The sequence below is a fragment of the Sander vitreus genome, chromosome 6, assembly GCF_031162955.1.
Source record: "Sander vitreus isolate 19-12246 chromosome 6, sanVit1, whole genome shotgun sequence".
In the NCBI taxonomy this organism is placed as follows: Eukaryota; Metazoa; Chordata; class Actinopteri; order Perciformes; family Percidae; genus Sander; species Sander vitreus.
In genome coordinates this window covers 30,330,629-30,347,713 of record NC_135860.1, presented here as the reverse complement: position 1 = coordinate 30,347,713, position 17,085 = coordinate 30,330,629, and the positions used below count along the sequence as shown (strand labels likewise).

At 39.8% G+C, this 17,085-nt stretch overlaps 1 protein-coding gene across 1 annotated transcript in view; it reads right to left on the bottom strand.

The window, feature by feature from the left end:
* Nucleotides 1-3,451: 3,451 nt before the first annotated feature.
* The window catches only part of snap91a (synaptosome associated protein 91a), a 59,951-nt gene continuing 46,317 nt past the window's right edge, over nucleotides 3,452-17,085 (bottom strand). Inside the window, exons 16-28 of the mRNA XM_078251944.1 lie at nucleotides 16,441-16,518; nucleotides 14,339-14,569; nucleotides 12,749-12,832; nucleotides 12,390-12,458; nucleotides 11,929-12,033; nucleotides 10,209-10,280; nucleotides 7,975-8,187; nucleotides 4,983-5,171; nucleotides 4,870-4,888; nucleotides 4,297-4,387; nucleotides 3,986-4,066; nucleotides 3,698-3,805; nucleotides 3,452-3,532 (exon numbers count right to left, since the gene is read on the bottom strand). Coding sequence (XP_078108070.1) covers nucleotides 3,452-3,532; nucleotides 3,698-3,805; nucleotides 3,986-4,066; nucleotides 4,297-4,387; nucleotides 4,870-4,888; nucleotides 4,983-5,171; nucleotides 7,975-8,187; nucleotides 10,209-10,280; nucleotides 11,929-12,033; nucleotides 12,390-12,458; nucleotides 12,749-12,832; nucleotides 14,339-14,569; nucleotides 16,441-16,518 — 1,421 coding nt within the window. The remainder of the gene's footprint in view (nucleotides 3,533-3,697; nucleotides 3,806-3,985; nucleotides 4,067-4,296; nucleotides 4,388-4,869; nucleotides 4,889-4,982; nucleotides 5,172-7,974; nucleotides 8,188-10,208; nucleotides 10,281-11,928; nucleotides 12,034-12,389; nucleotides 12,459-12,748; nucleotides 12,833-14,338; nucleotides 14,570-16,440; nucleotides 16,519-17,085) is intronic.

Here is a 17,085-nt window from a genome sequence, read left to right as displayed (position 1 = left end):
GATATTTCTTAAATATTGTGGCATTTCTTTGCTTTCTACCTACTGCAGCTTTAACATAACCACATGTAGGGAATATGTAGCAATGAATAAAATGGCATATCAATAAACTAATATATAGGTAAAAATGCAAGATCTGCATTAATCTGTATTGCACTGTAGTGATGTAAATTTCCTTACAAATGTGCGATTAATGACATGACCATGGGGCCTATAGAGGGTCTTTACCAAGTTGGTAATCTGGCCTTGGACATGAACATACTTTTGATGTGGTGGGATATACAAACGTAGATTAATGAAATACTCCTTCATACTGACATTTTATATAATCTCTGTGATATGGAAGAAAAGAAATCCTTCATGGGCAGTTCAATCCGTCATTGAATTTATTGCACCTCAAAGGGCTTACATGCACTGGGGAGGGCCATCGTAAATAAAATAAATTTACAACTAAACAAAAATACAATTTCAATTATTCAGTAATGAAAAAAAGTTAATAATCTCCCATTATTTTCTCTGAATCATATCAGATTCTCACAACCAATTGCTTATTCAGTCCACTGAAAAAGATAACACAGACAGTACGCTTTACATTAGTCTGATTTACAGCAAAGGACTGGGGGCCTCTGGTGTTACACAGCTGTCCAAATGCATATTATCAACATGTTCATTCCATTGTAAGTCTGCGGGAACCAAGGACTTTTGTGTTAAGATGCTTTTGGGAACCAGATCATGGCTAGACGGACAGTGGCATCCAGCACTGATCAAATAAACAACTTGAACAAGTTATGTTCAGACAGCAATCAAATGAGATTCTCCTTTGTCAAATATCATTGTGCATCGTAATTATAATATTGTCATTGTCCCATTTTGTCTAACAGCAGTGTGTGGTACAGGTAAGTAACATGGAACTTAAAGGAACCCTGTGGAGTTTTTGACCACTAGTAGCACTATGAAGCAACGTATTGATGAGCAGCACCCCGTATTGTATGTAAATAACGTAGGTTTCATCCGCTTTAGACACCCAATGCTTTTTTTGGTGGGAAACAAACAGAACTTTGTTTAGGAAAAAAAACTCGATAGGGTACCTTTAATATGTGCCTGTATCTGACTTGACCACTGATGTCCTTTTCTGCTGGAGCACCATGTTGATTGTCTGCTATTCTTTGAAATCTTTTGTATTGATTTGATCTGTCTGAACATTTCGGTTCACAAGTTCGGTATGGCAATGTTAATATCTTACTCTAAATACAAAATAATCATACTGACCTGGTCATAGTTACAATGAAAGCACAGGCAACAGACATACTCACATGTGTAGTGTCAAACCGCAGATAGAAACAGGTACAGATATTTTAAAAGGAACAGTTTCAGTTGACCTCTCTGACGAATATCTAAAGATCGTCGTAAGATATGTTTTTTGATAGCATTGCCAGCAAATATCGACATGCATTCTGGAGGATTATTAACAGAAACGGAACATATGAATAACATTGGACAGAAAGACAAATAAAGAAACATAGAAAAACAGCCACAAGTAAAAAAAGAAACAAAGAAAAAAGGATCACTTGGTGGTCTGGTATGATTCAGAAGCTCATGGAAGTTTCTTAATATACAGTATATTAATCATGTAACGATATTCATATTTGTTTCCAAATACTTTCAAAAGATGACGGGAAATAGAAGGATACTCACACGACTTCTTACAATTTCATGTCAGATTCACATTTATATTTCTCTTCAACAGACATACAGAATAGAGACGTAATCCTCGCCACAGAAATCTATATACATCAACGAGGACCTTTTCTGTAAACCAACACACAACATGTTTCTCCAAAAATCTACCGGGGCTTCGTTTACCACTCTAATCCAATCAGAGTGGGACAAAGAAGAGCTCCTCCCCCTTTATGAGGAGGCGGGGACAAATATAGGGTGGTGGGTGGGGCTTAGGACACCAAAGCACATCCATCATTCAACTCGACACTAGAAAGAAATCTAAACACATATGCCTTCACTTTCTTTCACTTAACTGTTGTGGACTTTTTTTTCTCAGGGTTTTGAGTCATTTTGTTTAGACAAAAAGTAAGTACATCTACATAAGCACACACTTGTATTTTTCTTCTCATATATATATATATATATGTATATATATATATATACTGTATATATATAATCCGCTATGATTCACTTTCACAGTTTGTGCTACGACATCACACAGGAGACGGGTGGGGTGTTGATGGGCGGGTGGAGATAAGAGGCTCTTATTGGGTTGAATAAGCTGAACATCCTGAGATGTTGACAGACACCAAGTAAAAGGTGCGAGGGCCCTGCTCCAGAGAAGAAAGCAGCTAGAAGACAGGAAATAGAGAACACGTCATATGCTTCTTAATATAAACAGTGCAAAGCTGACAGACAGTGATTTCATTTTTGCCTTGTTTTCCATTAATACCGAGGCTGTGTTTACACCGCAGGATGAAACAGGGGCTCAAGCACTCCATGCACAGGTTCCCTTAAATAGAACTAATGAGTAGCCAATGATCCATTAAAATCTAATTATACCATGGTCTGGGTGAATCCTCAATTCTGATCGGCTGCAGGATGTCCATTAAAAATGGATATGGATAGGACGCCTACTAACAAGTTCTGGTGAAACTGACTGTTTACCGTTTTAACTTAATGCGCTACATTAAATATAAAAGAAAATCTGAATATGTTATTTCCAGCACTGAGTGTAGTCCTTTAGTGCATCGTCATCTAAACCCCACAGGATGGCGCTAACACACAAGCCGCAAGAAGTAAGTTGCACTGCTCCCTCTCAACATACTTTGTTTCACATCGATCATCTCTCATCCTGTTCACAAATTTGCATTTCATAGGATGGCAAAGAAGTGTCCGGTCTTACTCTGCCTCTGATTGGCTTACCCTTGTATTCTTACCCTAACCCTAACCCATCTCACTCCTCATGCTTAAACCCAACCAATCCAACCAACGAAGGCAACGAGTACTAGCCAATCAGAGGCAGAATAAGACGGGACATTCCTTCCGTCCTCAACGGACGCTGATTGGTTCGGTTCGCTGCTGCACAAAATGCTTTCACGTGAAGCCTGACCAGATGGATTTTGTGATTTTGTGATATGTGATCCTGCGATTCTCGCGTGATCTTGTGATGTCACGAGAATCCAGCTGCCATGCAAGGTAACTCTGACTACATACAGACGTGTACGGTACATACGTACTGTATCAATTTAGAGATATTCTAAAGTAAAAATCCTGTCAACTCAATCTGGGACGTTGCATTTAACAAAAATCTAGCCTGTATATGAGTGCACTACAGTTGTAGCATCGGCAGATTTAACTGTATCACGAGATAACGGCCGGTCTCGGCTTCTGTAGTTGGTACATACTGTACTGTAGATACTATAGATACTGTTGTGAGCTCCCACCTGGGGCGTTATAAGAAGTCTTTGAGGTCGAGTTCTGCCAAAGGGTCCTTGGGCTTCTTGGGGCTCTGGCTTGCAGGTCCCGGAGGAATCTGGGAAAAAAGGAAGAAAAGAAAAGTGCTGCATCTTTTCAGTACAACATTAATCATTTTGACCTAAATCATAAATGTAAAAGCATAAAAGTATAACAGGTTTCTGTATGTGTAGACACATTGCCTTATTGTCCACTGAGGGCTTTACTATGTGTAATGTGTTACCGGTGCTCCTGGTGCAGCGGCTCCAGCCACCCCAGTGAAGGGAGGTCTCATCATGGGCTGCCCCATTAGGGGCTGCATCAAGGGAGCTCCAGGCCCTCCTGCAGGAGGCTGGTAAAACGGGAATTACACAGTAGACTGAGATTTTTAGGGGAATCAACATCTGCCTTCACAATGATCTAGATAGTATATATTTGTAAACTGTGCAAAGGGTAACCCTGCTGATTTAACAGCTGATGAAGGTTCACAGTTCAAATTTAGAGAATTTTCCATGCATGAAATAAAGCTCACCATGCCAAAGCCAGGCTGTGCGCTCATTGGTGGCACCATGGCTGCTCCGGGTGCCCCAGGAGCTCCGGGGGCGGCACCAGCCTGAAGAGACAGGAAGAAGTGGGTACATCAGCTTAAATTGCAAAAGTGAACATAACTATTTTTTTCTTTTACCATGTTTTTACTTTGTTGTTTGAGATGTCTAGAGAAATGAAAATGTATGATAGCTACATTATATGAGTCTTTGGCTCTAGACTGAGTTAGCAGAAAAACTGCTTTTTGGAAGAAGTGTGATCTCATGGTGATGGGTGTGGTGTCCATGCTGTTCCTACCATGGGGGCTCCTGGTGTAGCCCAGCTTGTGGGAACTACATGTGGCATCCAGTTGGCGCCTCCTGTCAGCTTCTTCTCACTCTGTGGGTCCCTAAAGGAGATCAAACACAGGATACACTTACATACAAACATTTGCCATAATAAAATATTTGCTTCCAATGTAATCAAACTACTGCTGTTAACTTTCATCACAGAGTGTTCACGTTATGTTCTAATCTAAATAGCTGAGGAAAACGTAACAATTTTGTGGCTGTGATTTAACAAAACCAAACCCAAAAGTCAGCTCAAATTAGATGCAAACTAAACGCAAAGGGCTCTTATGATAAATCTAGTGCAACAAGCCCATTAATATATAAAGAAACCTAGAGACCTTGATTAGTCTTGACGCTATTGAAACCCATTATATCATATGATTAAAACACTTGGCTTTTAAGATTTTATTTTATTTTTAAAAACAAATTTACTTTTCACAAATCCACAAACATTTCAGCTCTATCGGAACTATGCATACATGTTTAATCCTACACAAGCCTAATGCATTCATAGAATTTACATCTTTAAACACACACTTACTTTTTCTTTACTCCAAGGTCTGAACAGAAGAAAGACAAAAGAACAAGTTACATTTATGTTTAAATACTTATTAGGAACAGAAATGATTGAGCTCCAGCAAGGCTGCAGTCTACCTCCAATCAGGTTGGCCAGTGACGAGTCCAGGTCTCCCCCTACGGTTTTGGTAGGAGGTAGGGTGGCGGCTGCAATGCCTCCCGCTGCGACGGGAGTTCCCATGCTTCCTGCTGCGCTTCCAGCAGTGCTGCCCCCGGTACTCTGGGGCGTTATGGCGGGCATCAGCAAGTCACCTAATCCATCAAACACTTGGGGAGAGGGTAGGAATGAAAGAAATCAGAGAAACAACAGGGATTACAAACCTGCAGATCTCTAAACTATCTACAACACAGGCAGAGGGCAGATATGAGACCAGGCAGTACGGTGAAGGGGACAGCATCAGTAGTCAGCTGTGCATCACATGCACAATGTAGGACTGTACTGTAAATATATTTGGGCATTCAAAGGGACAAAATTACAGCAACTGCACTCACTTGGCTAGTTGCTAACCAGTTTACATAGCCACGTCTCAGGAACTTAAACACGGACTGATTTTGGAACAAAGCACTTGTTTTGAACCAGGTGTCATCAAGACCAAAGAGTTTACAGGTTTTCATTCTAACTAACCTCTACAGAAGCATTGTGTTGTTGAAAGTTGGTTGAGAGTGTATTCACTAAGGTAGTGGCCCCCAACCTTGGCAGCTTAACATTTCAAACATCTATCCATTTTATCCCCATACCATTTTAGCTAACAATTTACATTGTTTAATACCTTAAGCTAACAAATTCAACCATTTATACAATACAACTGGCTAACTATTTCGACTGTTTATCTATTACATTTACATAACTATTTTACCATTCATCCATTGTTTTCTAACTATTTATCCAGTATGTTTAACTAACTATTTAAACAAACTACTTTAGCTAACTATTTTAACCATTTATCCATTACCTTTAGCTAACTAGCCTATTTCCATTACTTTTAGCTAACTAGCCTATTTCAACTATTTATCCAATACATTAAGCTAACTAGTTCAACTATTTTTTCCATTACATTAAGCTAACTATTTCAACTTTTTATCCATTACTTTTAGCTAACTATTTTAATCATTTATCCCTTACTTTTAGCTAACTAGCCTATTTCAACTATTTATCCATTACTTTTAGCTAACTATTTTAACCATTTATCCCTTACTTTTAGCTAACTAGCCTATTTCAACTATTTATCCAATACATTAAGCTAACTATTTCAACTTTTTATCCATTACTTTTAGCTAACTATTTTAACCATTTATCCATTACTTTTAGCTAACTAGCCTATTTCAACTATTTATCCATTACTTCTAGCTAACTAGACTATTTAAACTATTTATCCAATACATTAAGCTAACTATTTCAACTATTTATCAATTACATTAAGCTAACTATTTCAACTATTTATCCATTACATTAAGCTAACTATTTCAACTATTTATCAATTACTTTTAGCTAACTGTTTCAATAATGTATCCATTACTTTTAACTATTTAAACCATGTATCATTATACATTTAGGTAACTATTTCAATTATCCATTAATAAATAATACATTTAACCAACACATTTAAAGTAAATATTTTATGTTTCTGACCTCTGAAGTACCCAAAGACTATGGCTTTTCACTACAATGTGATGCTGTTTAATGGGCCACTTGTAAAAAATATCAAAATGTAAAATATATAAAACCTGCAGACTCTACTGTAGACTCTGGTCTTGATAGCATGTGGTTACTATAAGAGCCACTGCTCTAAAAGACCAAGAGAAAATAAATAACAATACAGTAAGTCTTGTCTCATGCAGGAGACAATCAGGAATCATATTGCAACATGCAAAGACGCAAAAGGGGAGACTTGTCCAAACTGCACATGCTGCAATGCACTGCCGGGTGGAACTCACCAATTACAGATTAGAAGAAGCAAGCAATGACCCAGCAGAGTGAAAGGGGTGTGAACAAGGGGTGAAGAGGGAAATTAAATGAAGCGGAAGATAATGTGTGTAGCAGAAAGAAAGAAAGAAAGAAAGAAAATGTGTGTAGCAGAAAGAAAGAAAGAAAGAAAGAAAGAAAGAAAGAAAGAAAGAAAGACAGAAAGATAGAAAAAAGAAAGATTGCAGATAGGGGTTGGGTAAGCAGTAGGCTAGGTGAAGAAAGCAGCATTTGTGAAAGTGTGAGAAGCACAAGAGAAGAACTTGTGAGAAAAAAAATCATTGCTAAAGAGGCAGCAGTGCTGAGGAGTTAAGCAGAAACAACCATTGTATGTAAGTGACATCAGCACATGTCAGTGTGTCAACCATGCAGTAGTCAAGCTCTCAGCAGGAAGAGATAACTAGGTCATGGTTAAGGTAGCTCAGTTTGAATGAACAAGAGCAGATTAATGTGCATTAAGCAGATGACCTGTGCAAAAAAGAACAAAATACTCAAAAAAATCAAATATTGCAATATTTTTGACCAAATACATTGATGTCATGTGTGATACGATATTGTAAGGTTGACTATTGGTGCTTTCACAAAGTGTTAACACAGTGAGAGTTTTGTTAAATAATCACTGTGGATGCAATGACTAAGTGGGTAAAGGCAAATAATAGAACAGCTAGAACAGTCTGGTAACACAGAAAATGACATCACTTTACTGTATTGCAGCCTGTTAAAACCAAGAAAGACAACACTTGTGTCATAACATTACTTTATATGTAAATTTTTGATTTTCTGTATTTATTGTTTATTTCATATTCATGTTTAATATGTTTGTTTGTTTGTTTATGTATGCGCCTTTCACCAAGGCAAATTCCACATAAGTGTACTTATTGTTGCAATAAAACCTTTTCTGATTCTGATTCTGATATCACGATATTACGATATCCAAAATTGAAGACGGTATCTAGCCTCATATATCGATGTCGATATAATATCGATATATTGCCCAGCCCTATTTGAAATTCTCTAATATTTCAGAAGGCATGACAATGAGACAGCTTACTAAAATGAAACAAAAAAAGGAAAACAAATCTTTTACACCATATCTAATCCACTTACTTGAAGCATCAAAGCCACCAGAGGGCACCGGTGTGGTGGTTGCAGGTTCTGGTATAGATGGTACTATCGGTACTGCAGCAGGTACAGGCGGTGCTGGAGAGGTAAGGGAGCCCAGAGCGTCAAAGCCCGACTCCAGGAGGTTGTTTTGCACCGGAGCAAAGGCTGGAACTAGAGCTGGGGCAGCAGTGGGAGCCAGGGTGGGGGACATCAGGCCTGAGGGGGGGGACAAACACCCATGTAACTGTCTGGCATATCATTTGTAGGACTGTTGTCTGATTCACTCTAATTCCATGTGGAACACACATTAAATATGATTACTGACACAACAGATGGCACACAAAATGAAATTGTGGTTATCCCTGTGGGGAAAGTCCATCAGTGAAGCGGAAAATAGTAACCATATACAGCAAAGAGAAATAGAATATAATACAGCACATTACTCAATCAGTTACAACACTAGATCTTGTTAAAAACCATGTGTGAAATATATGGTATGTATTAGAGTATCTGAGCAGGACACAGTGTATCAAGACAAGACAATAGATGAAAAATCTGTATGATATGCCAAAATTCTATTGTACTTTTGTGAACATTGTTAAAGGATTGTGACCTCTTATACCAAAGACCAATTTCCCCTCCAAACCTCTGAGGTGATTTCATTTAAATAACATTATGAAGCTCAAATGGACCACATTATCTAATATTTCACAAAAAAATAAATATTAGAGAAAAAGATTAATGAAATGTTCTGTAGCAGAACTTTGTTTTTCGTCTTCCCTACCCCATTAACATTTCATGAACCCTCAGATTTGTTACGTGACCCTATGGGAAGCTCCACCTTGACCAGCTGCAACAATAAAATCCTGCTTATGCATTGATGCATCAGTCTTAATGATGTAATAATGTTATATATATATACTACTTGGAATATCCCCTGTGACTGATATATATCTGATATATATCAGATATATATCAGTCACAGGGGAACGAGTACTATTACTTATGATATTTTCATTTTTCCAAAAATACTGTACTTTAATTTAAGATTAAGACAGGATTTTGAATGCAGGACTTTGACTTGTAATTAACTTTTACATTGTTGTACTGGTACTTTTACACAGGTAAAATACTTCCCCAGTTCCCTATGGATACAGTACTGAAAATTGTGCATTGTCTTTTTACAGTAACAAGTTCATAGACACCCAATACAAATACAGTGTGTCTAGGTGTGCTGGTGTGCTGTTACTCACACACAACAGCTTACTATATGTACAATACATTCAGATTTTCAATGTAATGTACAACTGCCAGGTGATACTGAAGCTTCATAGAGTGACTGAGGTAACGGTAATTTATTGTCACATACATGTATAGCAAAATGAATTCACTGCATTTAACCCATCCTTCATGTAGAACCTAATCTACATGTTTTCGAAGGCGGATCACCTGGAGGAAATCCACGCAGTGGGAAGAACATGCAAACTTCACACAGTAAGGCCCAGGACTACCCGGATTCAACCCGGAACCTTCTTGCTGTGAGGCCACAGTGCTATCCACTGGGCCACCATCCTGCTGCACGCGTGACTATGTTGTGTCTGTTGGGAATGTCATATTCTTTAACGTACAAAGATGAAAACACAAAAACACAAGAGCAAAGACTATTGGCCATATAGCAGAGACAGAAATGAGATGGGCGGGAAATTGGCTATGACATCACTAGGAGGTTGTAGGGGGGCAGACATTTTACAGATATTTCCAAATGAGTCCAAATCCACTTTGGAACTGCTGTATAAAACATTTAACCAGTTCTGCCAAGTCTGGGTCATTTGACAAATGCATCTCCATCATGACTTCCTGCATAATTTCTTAATCAACATAAAGCATTTCCGTCAGCCATTTGCCAGCATCCAAACTTTTTTCAAGACGGACATCTTATCAAAGTTTGCTGCACCTTTTAGCCTTCCTAATTCATAAGAAATAGGACTGGACGCGCTCATCTCACACAGACACTTAAAGCTTTGAAGTCTCAGTGCTGGATCCTAAAAGTGAATAGTCATAGATAAAGTTACTAGGACAGCACTCCAATTGAATATTTTTATTGCAACACAAAATAAATAAATAAATTGATAAATAAATTGGAGTGCTGTCCTAGTAAGCCCTTCTACAAACTCAACCATAATTTCCATAAAATACTTTAATGTAACACCAAAAAGTGACAGTGAGAGGAGACTCACCTCCCAGCAGATCGTCCCCAGGCCCTCCAGGAGCAGAGCTCTGCGTCTCCTCCACAGAACCACCGAAGGAGTCTGCACGGCCATCCAGTAATTAACAATGCAGCATGGAGGGCAGAAAGGGGTGAGAGGTCAGCACCAGACTACACACTGGGACACAATGGGGGGCCAGAGACAAGATTATCTTCATAATGCAAAACTATAACTGAAACAAAAATAAAAGGTGAACAAAACATCTAATGAAATTTAAAAGATGAAAGTTAGTGTGGATAGAGAAAGATTATAACACAACATAGTAAAATAACTTGAGACCATTTCATGTCTACATGTTGCATTGTTTGTCCTGGAGCAGGATTTGGTACAAAATGTGCAGGAGTGATACACAGAAACAAAAACCAAGAGTCTACAGCCATGCTAGCAGCTCGGTGAGGCTATACAGCAGTGCTTTAAGCTAAATGCTAATGCCAGCTTGCTAACATACTCACAATGGCAATGCTCGCATGCTGATGTTCAGCATGTATAATGTTTACCAGGTTCACCTTCTTTGTTTCAGTGTGCTAACATGCGAACATGTGCTAAGCTTAGGCTAGTTGTGCAGGTATTTGATCATGGACTAAAGTAATGAAAATTAATTTTGAAATAGAAAAAATGACACTGATTAAGAATCTGTGCATCCACTGCGATGTGTGATGCAAATAAATCATTGTTAGTACTGAGAAAAGTTTTTACTGACCACTGTTGACTGATGAGCTGCGCACATAAAGCACAGCTGGTCCAGAGGAGAATATCCCTCATAGCCGCAAGAAGTAGGGTTGCTGAGGGAGCTTATTATTACTATAATTATTATTATTATCATTACTGTGGCGTTACACCCCACTCGCCTGGTCCCTCTTATCCACCATATCCTTTCTTGTAATTAACAGCAGCAGGCGAAAATCATCAATATATAGACAATATTTCTATAGATTCCCATCATGTTTAATGAGTCAAGAACGCAAAAAAAAAAAAAAAAGAGTCAGATGCCTGTCCAAAAAGTTTTCTTTTGGATATCTGTAGCAAATTTCACTGTGATCCCATGGTTGTCAAGATATTTCACCAAAAACCAAAGATGCCAACCTCAGGATGGATTCAGAGGTTCATCCCCTGGGAACTATGAATGGCTGTACAAAATTTTGTGCCACTCCATTTCGGTCTGGACCAAAGTGGTGGACGACACACAGACCAACATTGTCGTACCTAGAGCCATACCATGCAAAAGTCCTCGAGAAAAAGATTAACCCCTACTGTTTTTTTACTCCAGTACGCTACATTTTCAGCACTACATATAGTTGACTTGAAAATGAAAACTACATATTGTAAAAGAAAAAAAAAAAAATCACCTAGACAGAGACACACGCAAACACACAGTATATTAATTATTTTGGGAATATAACCCAGTGCCTACTGCAGAATACTGTCTGTTCTATATTGCATTATCTGTCTGCAGTCTAATCCAGAAACTGCTGTTTATGCTTACACCTAGAGTCCATCGCCACATCTAGACACCATCAGCCTCACTACAAACTAGAAACATTCACTTAAGAACTTACTGTAACAACTGGGGATGGTAAAACAACTACCCAAGAGAGAAAAGTAAAATTATAAAATGCACAAACGACATTCAACAATTTACATGCGGCACATGTTGTAAAGAGATGTGTATGTGTGTTCTGAGGTACAGTACCCAGCAGGTCAATGACAGGTTCCGGCTCTGCTTTGGGTGGAGAGGGGGCCTCTGGGGTGGGAGCTGCAGCAGTAGCAGCAGCAGCAGCAGGAGATGTGAATGAGTCTGAACAGAAAGATGGGCAGAGACAGAAGCAGTACTAAATTACTTACTAATCTAAATGACTAATATTTGTCAGTGACAGCTGTATTTTTTAGGGGAGAATGCTTTGCTCATGAACCATTATGCCTGTTCTAAAAGGCTAACAGACATGCAGAGAAGAAGCAGGCACCCCTGCATCTTCACTGTGCATCCACATCCTTGAAGTGTGCACCATTTTGGAAGTACTGAACTGGTGTGCATATTGATGCAGACACCAGCACCATTCAAAAAAACGTCACGATAAGTTGAGGCTGGCTGCACTCTTCATGAAAAAAGGAAGGGAAAACAGTGATGCAGTGAAGATAAAGCAGCTAACTCACCGGTCACGATGTCTCCAACCGGAGCCGGCTCGGGCAAAGGAGAGGGCCCGCGTGAAACAGCAGGGAGGTCTAATTTACCAGCGCAAGCGAGAGGCAGAATGCGAGATAGAAGAAAACCATAGAGGTCCGGAAGCAAAGAAAAGTATTAGCGTGGCAGGTAGAAAGACACAGCGTAGATATAAAAGCAGCCACAAGGACATTCCAAGACGAGTGGGTTACATGCACAGTTCTCATACCACTATGGGGGACAAACCAAGACGTGTTGGGGGGGGGAAACAGTTGACAGAGGAGTGGATGTATGGAAACCCGAAGAAATGAAGAGGTTCCACACACAGAGAAATGGATATCAACTCCTGTACCTGAACCAAAAAGGTCTACGCTAGGAGTGGTAGCAGCTTTGGATTCTGTGGTAGGGCTTTGCTCAGGCATAGAATCAAACATATCTAAGAACAAGGACACACAATCATATGTACATTCAGATTCCAAGTCCAGTGCATACAGAATGACGAGTTAAGAAGAGAGATGAGGGAAAGCAGAGAGAGCAGCATATATTTTGATTATTAAATGGGTATGTTTCTGTGGACCTTTTCAGTGTAATGCAAAATGAAAAGAAAGTTAAAAGGGTATATTGCCAAATGAGAGCATAAAGACAACATTTTTGATGTGCTTTCGCTCTAAGAGAATGCTAATTTTTCCAATCTCCAATGTATTTAGCTAACAAGGCTGAGAGTCTACAGCCATGCTAGCTGCTACAGATGAGGCTGATGGGAATATCTTAAGTGTTGCAAGTATTTGGTCAAAAACCAAAGTTTGGACCTCTGGGGAACATGAATATTTGTGCAAATTCCATGGCAATCAATCCAATAGTTGATTTAAGTCTATCGGTAGAGCCATGCCAAACTTCACAAGTTATGCATAGTTCTTTTTCGTTTCATAAGAATAGCATATGTCCATCCATCCATCCATCCATCCATCCATCCATCCATCCATCCATCCATTCATCCACCCACCCTTCCACCCATCTACCCATCCATCCATCCATCCATCCACCCACCCTTCCACCCATCTACCTATCCATCCATCCATCCATCCATCCATCCATCCACCCACCCTTCCATCCATCTACCCATCCACCCACCCTTCCATCCAGCCATCCATCCATCCATCCACTCACCCACCCACCCTTCCATCCATCTTCCCATCCATCCATCCATCTACCCATCCATCCATCCATCCATTATCTATGCCCACTTATTCTGTGCAGGGTCACAGGGGGCTGGATGCCCTCCCAGCTCACACTGGGCAGCTTTAAATTGACAATTTGGAGTCACTAACCGGAACACTTGAATGAAAACCCATAGCAAATTTCAAATTCTGACATTGAGCAATATTCCCTTTTATCTAAACTGCATAAGCTACAATAAAGCATTCTCAGCTGTCAGTTTCAAAAATGGTCACAAGCAGGAAAAGAAAACAATTTTCTTCCCTCTAAGTCAGTCTGTTTGTTAGTATTAGGTTAATAATCAAAACAAGTTGAGCAACCTCTGTTAATAAAAAAGAGATACTTGTCCATTTTGTCTCAATAGATCAAATTAAAACTAAGATTTTGGTCCCCAAACAATAATCAATTAATGGAATGGCTTATGAAATGGGTTACACAATTGACTCCATTGTGGATTTTTTTCAAATAATTAAATTCTGCAGAGGAGGTCAAGATGCTTGATTAACTTGATTAAATGATCTGCATCTAAAAGGAAAGGCATCATGGAAAATAGAAAAAACAAATCTGAAATGTAGGGACTGTGCAGGTTATCATCATGGCCACTACTGTCATCATCATCATCACTAGCAAGAGCAACACAGTCATCATCATTATCAAAATCGATATCATCGTCATCATAATGCAGGACAATGCAGTGAGAGGCATAATGAGAGCAACAGGACTTTACCACCAAAGATATCTAGAGTCGGAGCGGCTGCAGACTCTATGGTGGTGGTGTCGGTGGTGGTGGTGGAAGAAGGGGTGAGGACAGCGGGGGCTGCGATGGGGACGACGATGGTCGGCGCCTCACTAGAGGTGGGAGGGGTTGCGGCGGTGGCCCCCATGTCGGTGGGCCTCATAGCGAACAGGTCCAGCTCTGGAGCAATGTCCCCACTCCCCTCCGTCGTAGCAAAGGGGTCTTCAGGAAGAGCAGCAGGGGGGTGGTGTTGATGGGTTAGGGGGGAGTATGATTAGAGAAGAAGGGAAGGGGATGGTGGGTTGATGAAGAAGGGAAGGGGGGGGAGGGGATTGAGGGTTTGTTAAAGCAACAAACACTGTAAAAAGCATATTTGTGTGAGGCAAGACGCCTCTGAAGCTCCAAATCAAGGTTAGATACAAAGAAAGTAAACCAAGCACACGGTCACTCGTTAACTTCAGAACTGCATCCATAAGCTACAACAGATAGTGGGGAACAATTCTTCAGTTACTAATTACTGACTACAGCTGGACCACTTTTGGTTGACTGGCCCATTGGCCATTTAGTTTTTTTAACTTATGAGAACACCCAAATCATCCAAATGTCCCTTATACTGTACACTGCTGGCTATGTGACAATACCAACATGTTGGTCCAAGAGGATTAGCGATATTGGGCCGCAAACACTGTAAAATTAGAAAACTATGACATGGGATCTTGCACCTGATAAAAGTGATTAACGTTAAAGAAATTGCTTTCGACTTGGATCAACAACCCACAGACCGAGACCTGTTTTAGCCAGATACTCATCCAGGCATCAATTTAATCATGTTGACTAAAAAATCCAATCAAAACCAAAACATTTGACTATGTATTAAATCTCTATTTCTTATTCAGTCCACTAAAAAGAAAATGTTTACCTGCATAATTCTTTAGTGAACAACAGAAAATGACTGTGAGGCTGTACAGCGGTGCTTTGAGCTAAATGCTAAAGTCAGCAGGCTAACAAGATCCACAATTACTATGCTAACATGCTGATGTTTGGCAAGTTCACCATCTTTGTTCGGCCTGTTAGCATGCTAACACTGGCTATCAAAAAACACAAAGTACAGCTGAGGCTGATGGGAATGTTATTAGTTTTGCAGGTATTTGGTCACAAAACAGTATTATAGTATTAAACAGCATACAGTATTGGTCCTAGTATTGTGACCTAATGACAGAGGTACAAAGTCAGGGACTCACCAAAGTCATTCATCCTCTGGTAACTGTGGATTTCTGTACCAATGTGTTTGCCAGACATAGCAAGAAACACTGGAGATGGGGGGGGTCACATGGATAATTTAAGAGCCTACGCATATTCTCATCACTGAAAAGGGTAAGCTGACCAATAGGAAACAGTTTCAAAACTGGGTGTGTCCTTTCTACACCACAGAATACAGTAGGTCAAGTGTGGGCGCAGAATAAAGTTAATGGCGAAGCATGTTAAATAAACTGCAACTGTTTGTTACTGCTATGGTTAGTATGATATGCACAGACTAGATGTACCATAAAGGAGTACATTGCATGTATTTAAAAAATTACATGGACATTACATAGATTGCTCCAGTCATTGTCCTGTGATACATCCAAGGCCAAATAGAGAGTAAATAGAGGGGGTTTTTTTTTAAAGAAAAATGGCTCAACAATGATTAAAATAATCCTCATCATCCTCATCCATAAGTAAAACCAGGGTTAGGGTATCAAAACAAATACTACTCATTCTCAGACTGAAGTATAGATAATAGCTGCATTGTGCTTTTTACTGCAGTATTCACTGGGTGAATATTAGGAGGAGAAGAGTAGTCGAGATGAGGGGAGGAGAGGGTTCATGACTGGGGCATCAGAGCAGGATTTGGGGTGAAACAGTAGGCCATGAGGGCACATGTTTGTTCTACTGTCTCCTATGAAAGCAGCAGCAGCTTTGATATAATAAAAGCAACAGCTTTCACATTTACACACACACACACACACACACACACACACACACACACACACACACACACACACACACACACACACACACACACACGCACAAAAAGCTGTATTGTCACCCACCAGATCCACCAAAAGCATCAGAAGCAGGGCCCGCGGCCACGGCAGAAGGACCATCTCCTGGGGAAGGTGCAAACGCATCTAGGGTATTGCAGACGAAAACAGCCGGAGCGCAAAACATAACACCCGACAGACACATGGATGTAAAGAACAAAAGATGAGTAAACAGATGGAATGGACAGGGAACAAAAATGAGAGGTCAGCATCAGGAAAAAGCAGAGAATACAAGAAATATGCAGCCCAGCCCGATAACTGCAGAGAATGATCTGATGGTAGCATCAGTCACATGATGGGTTTTGAAGGGCTGCATAATGCTGCATTCAGAGAGTGCACCACCTGTGCAGGATGGTGAAATGAGGCAAGTTGTCACAAGTTATTTTTACTCTGTGACAAGAGGGAAAATGTCAAGTTCAGTGATGAATAACGCAAAGTCTCTCTGTGACAAAGAAACTCACTTGGCTCTTTTCAGCAGATACTTTACTTTTCAGGTGTAAGGGTCAAGGGTTCATATTATAAAGCCAAAATATCATTCAATGAAATCCACCTACTCATCTTCTTGACATATTTATGAAACTGTTAGTCAGACATTAGGGGGGAAATCATTGAAGGGTGATGATAAAAAAAAAAAAAAATCCCCATAATACGAGT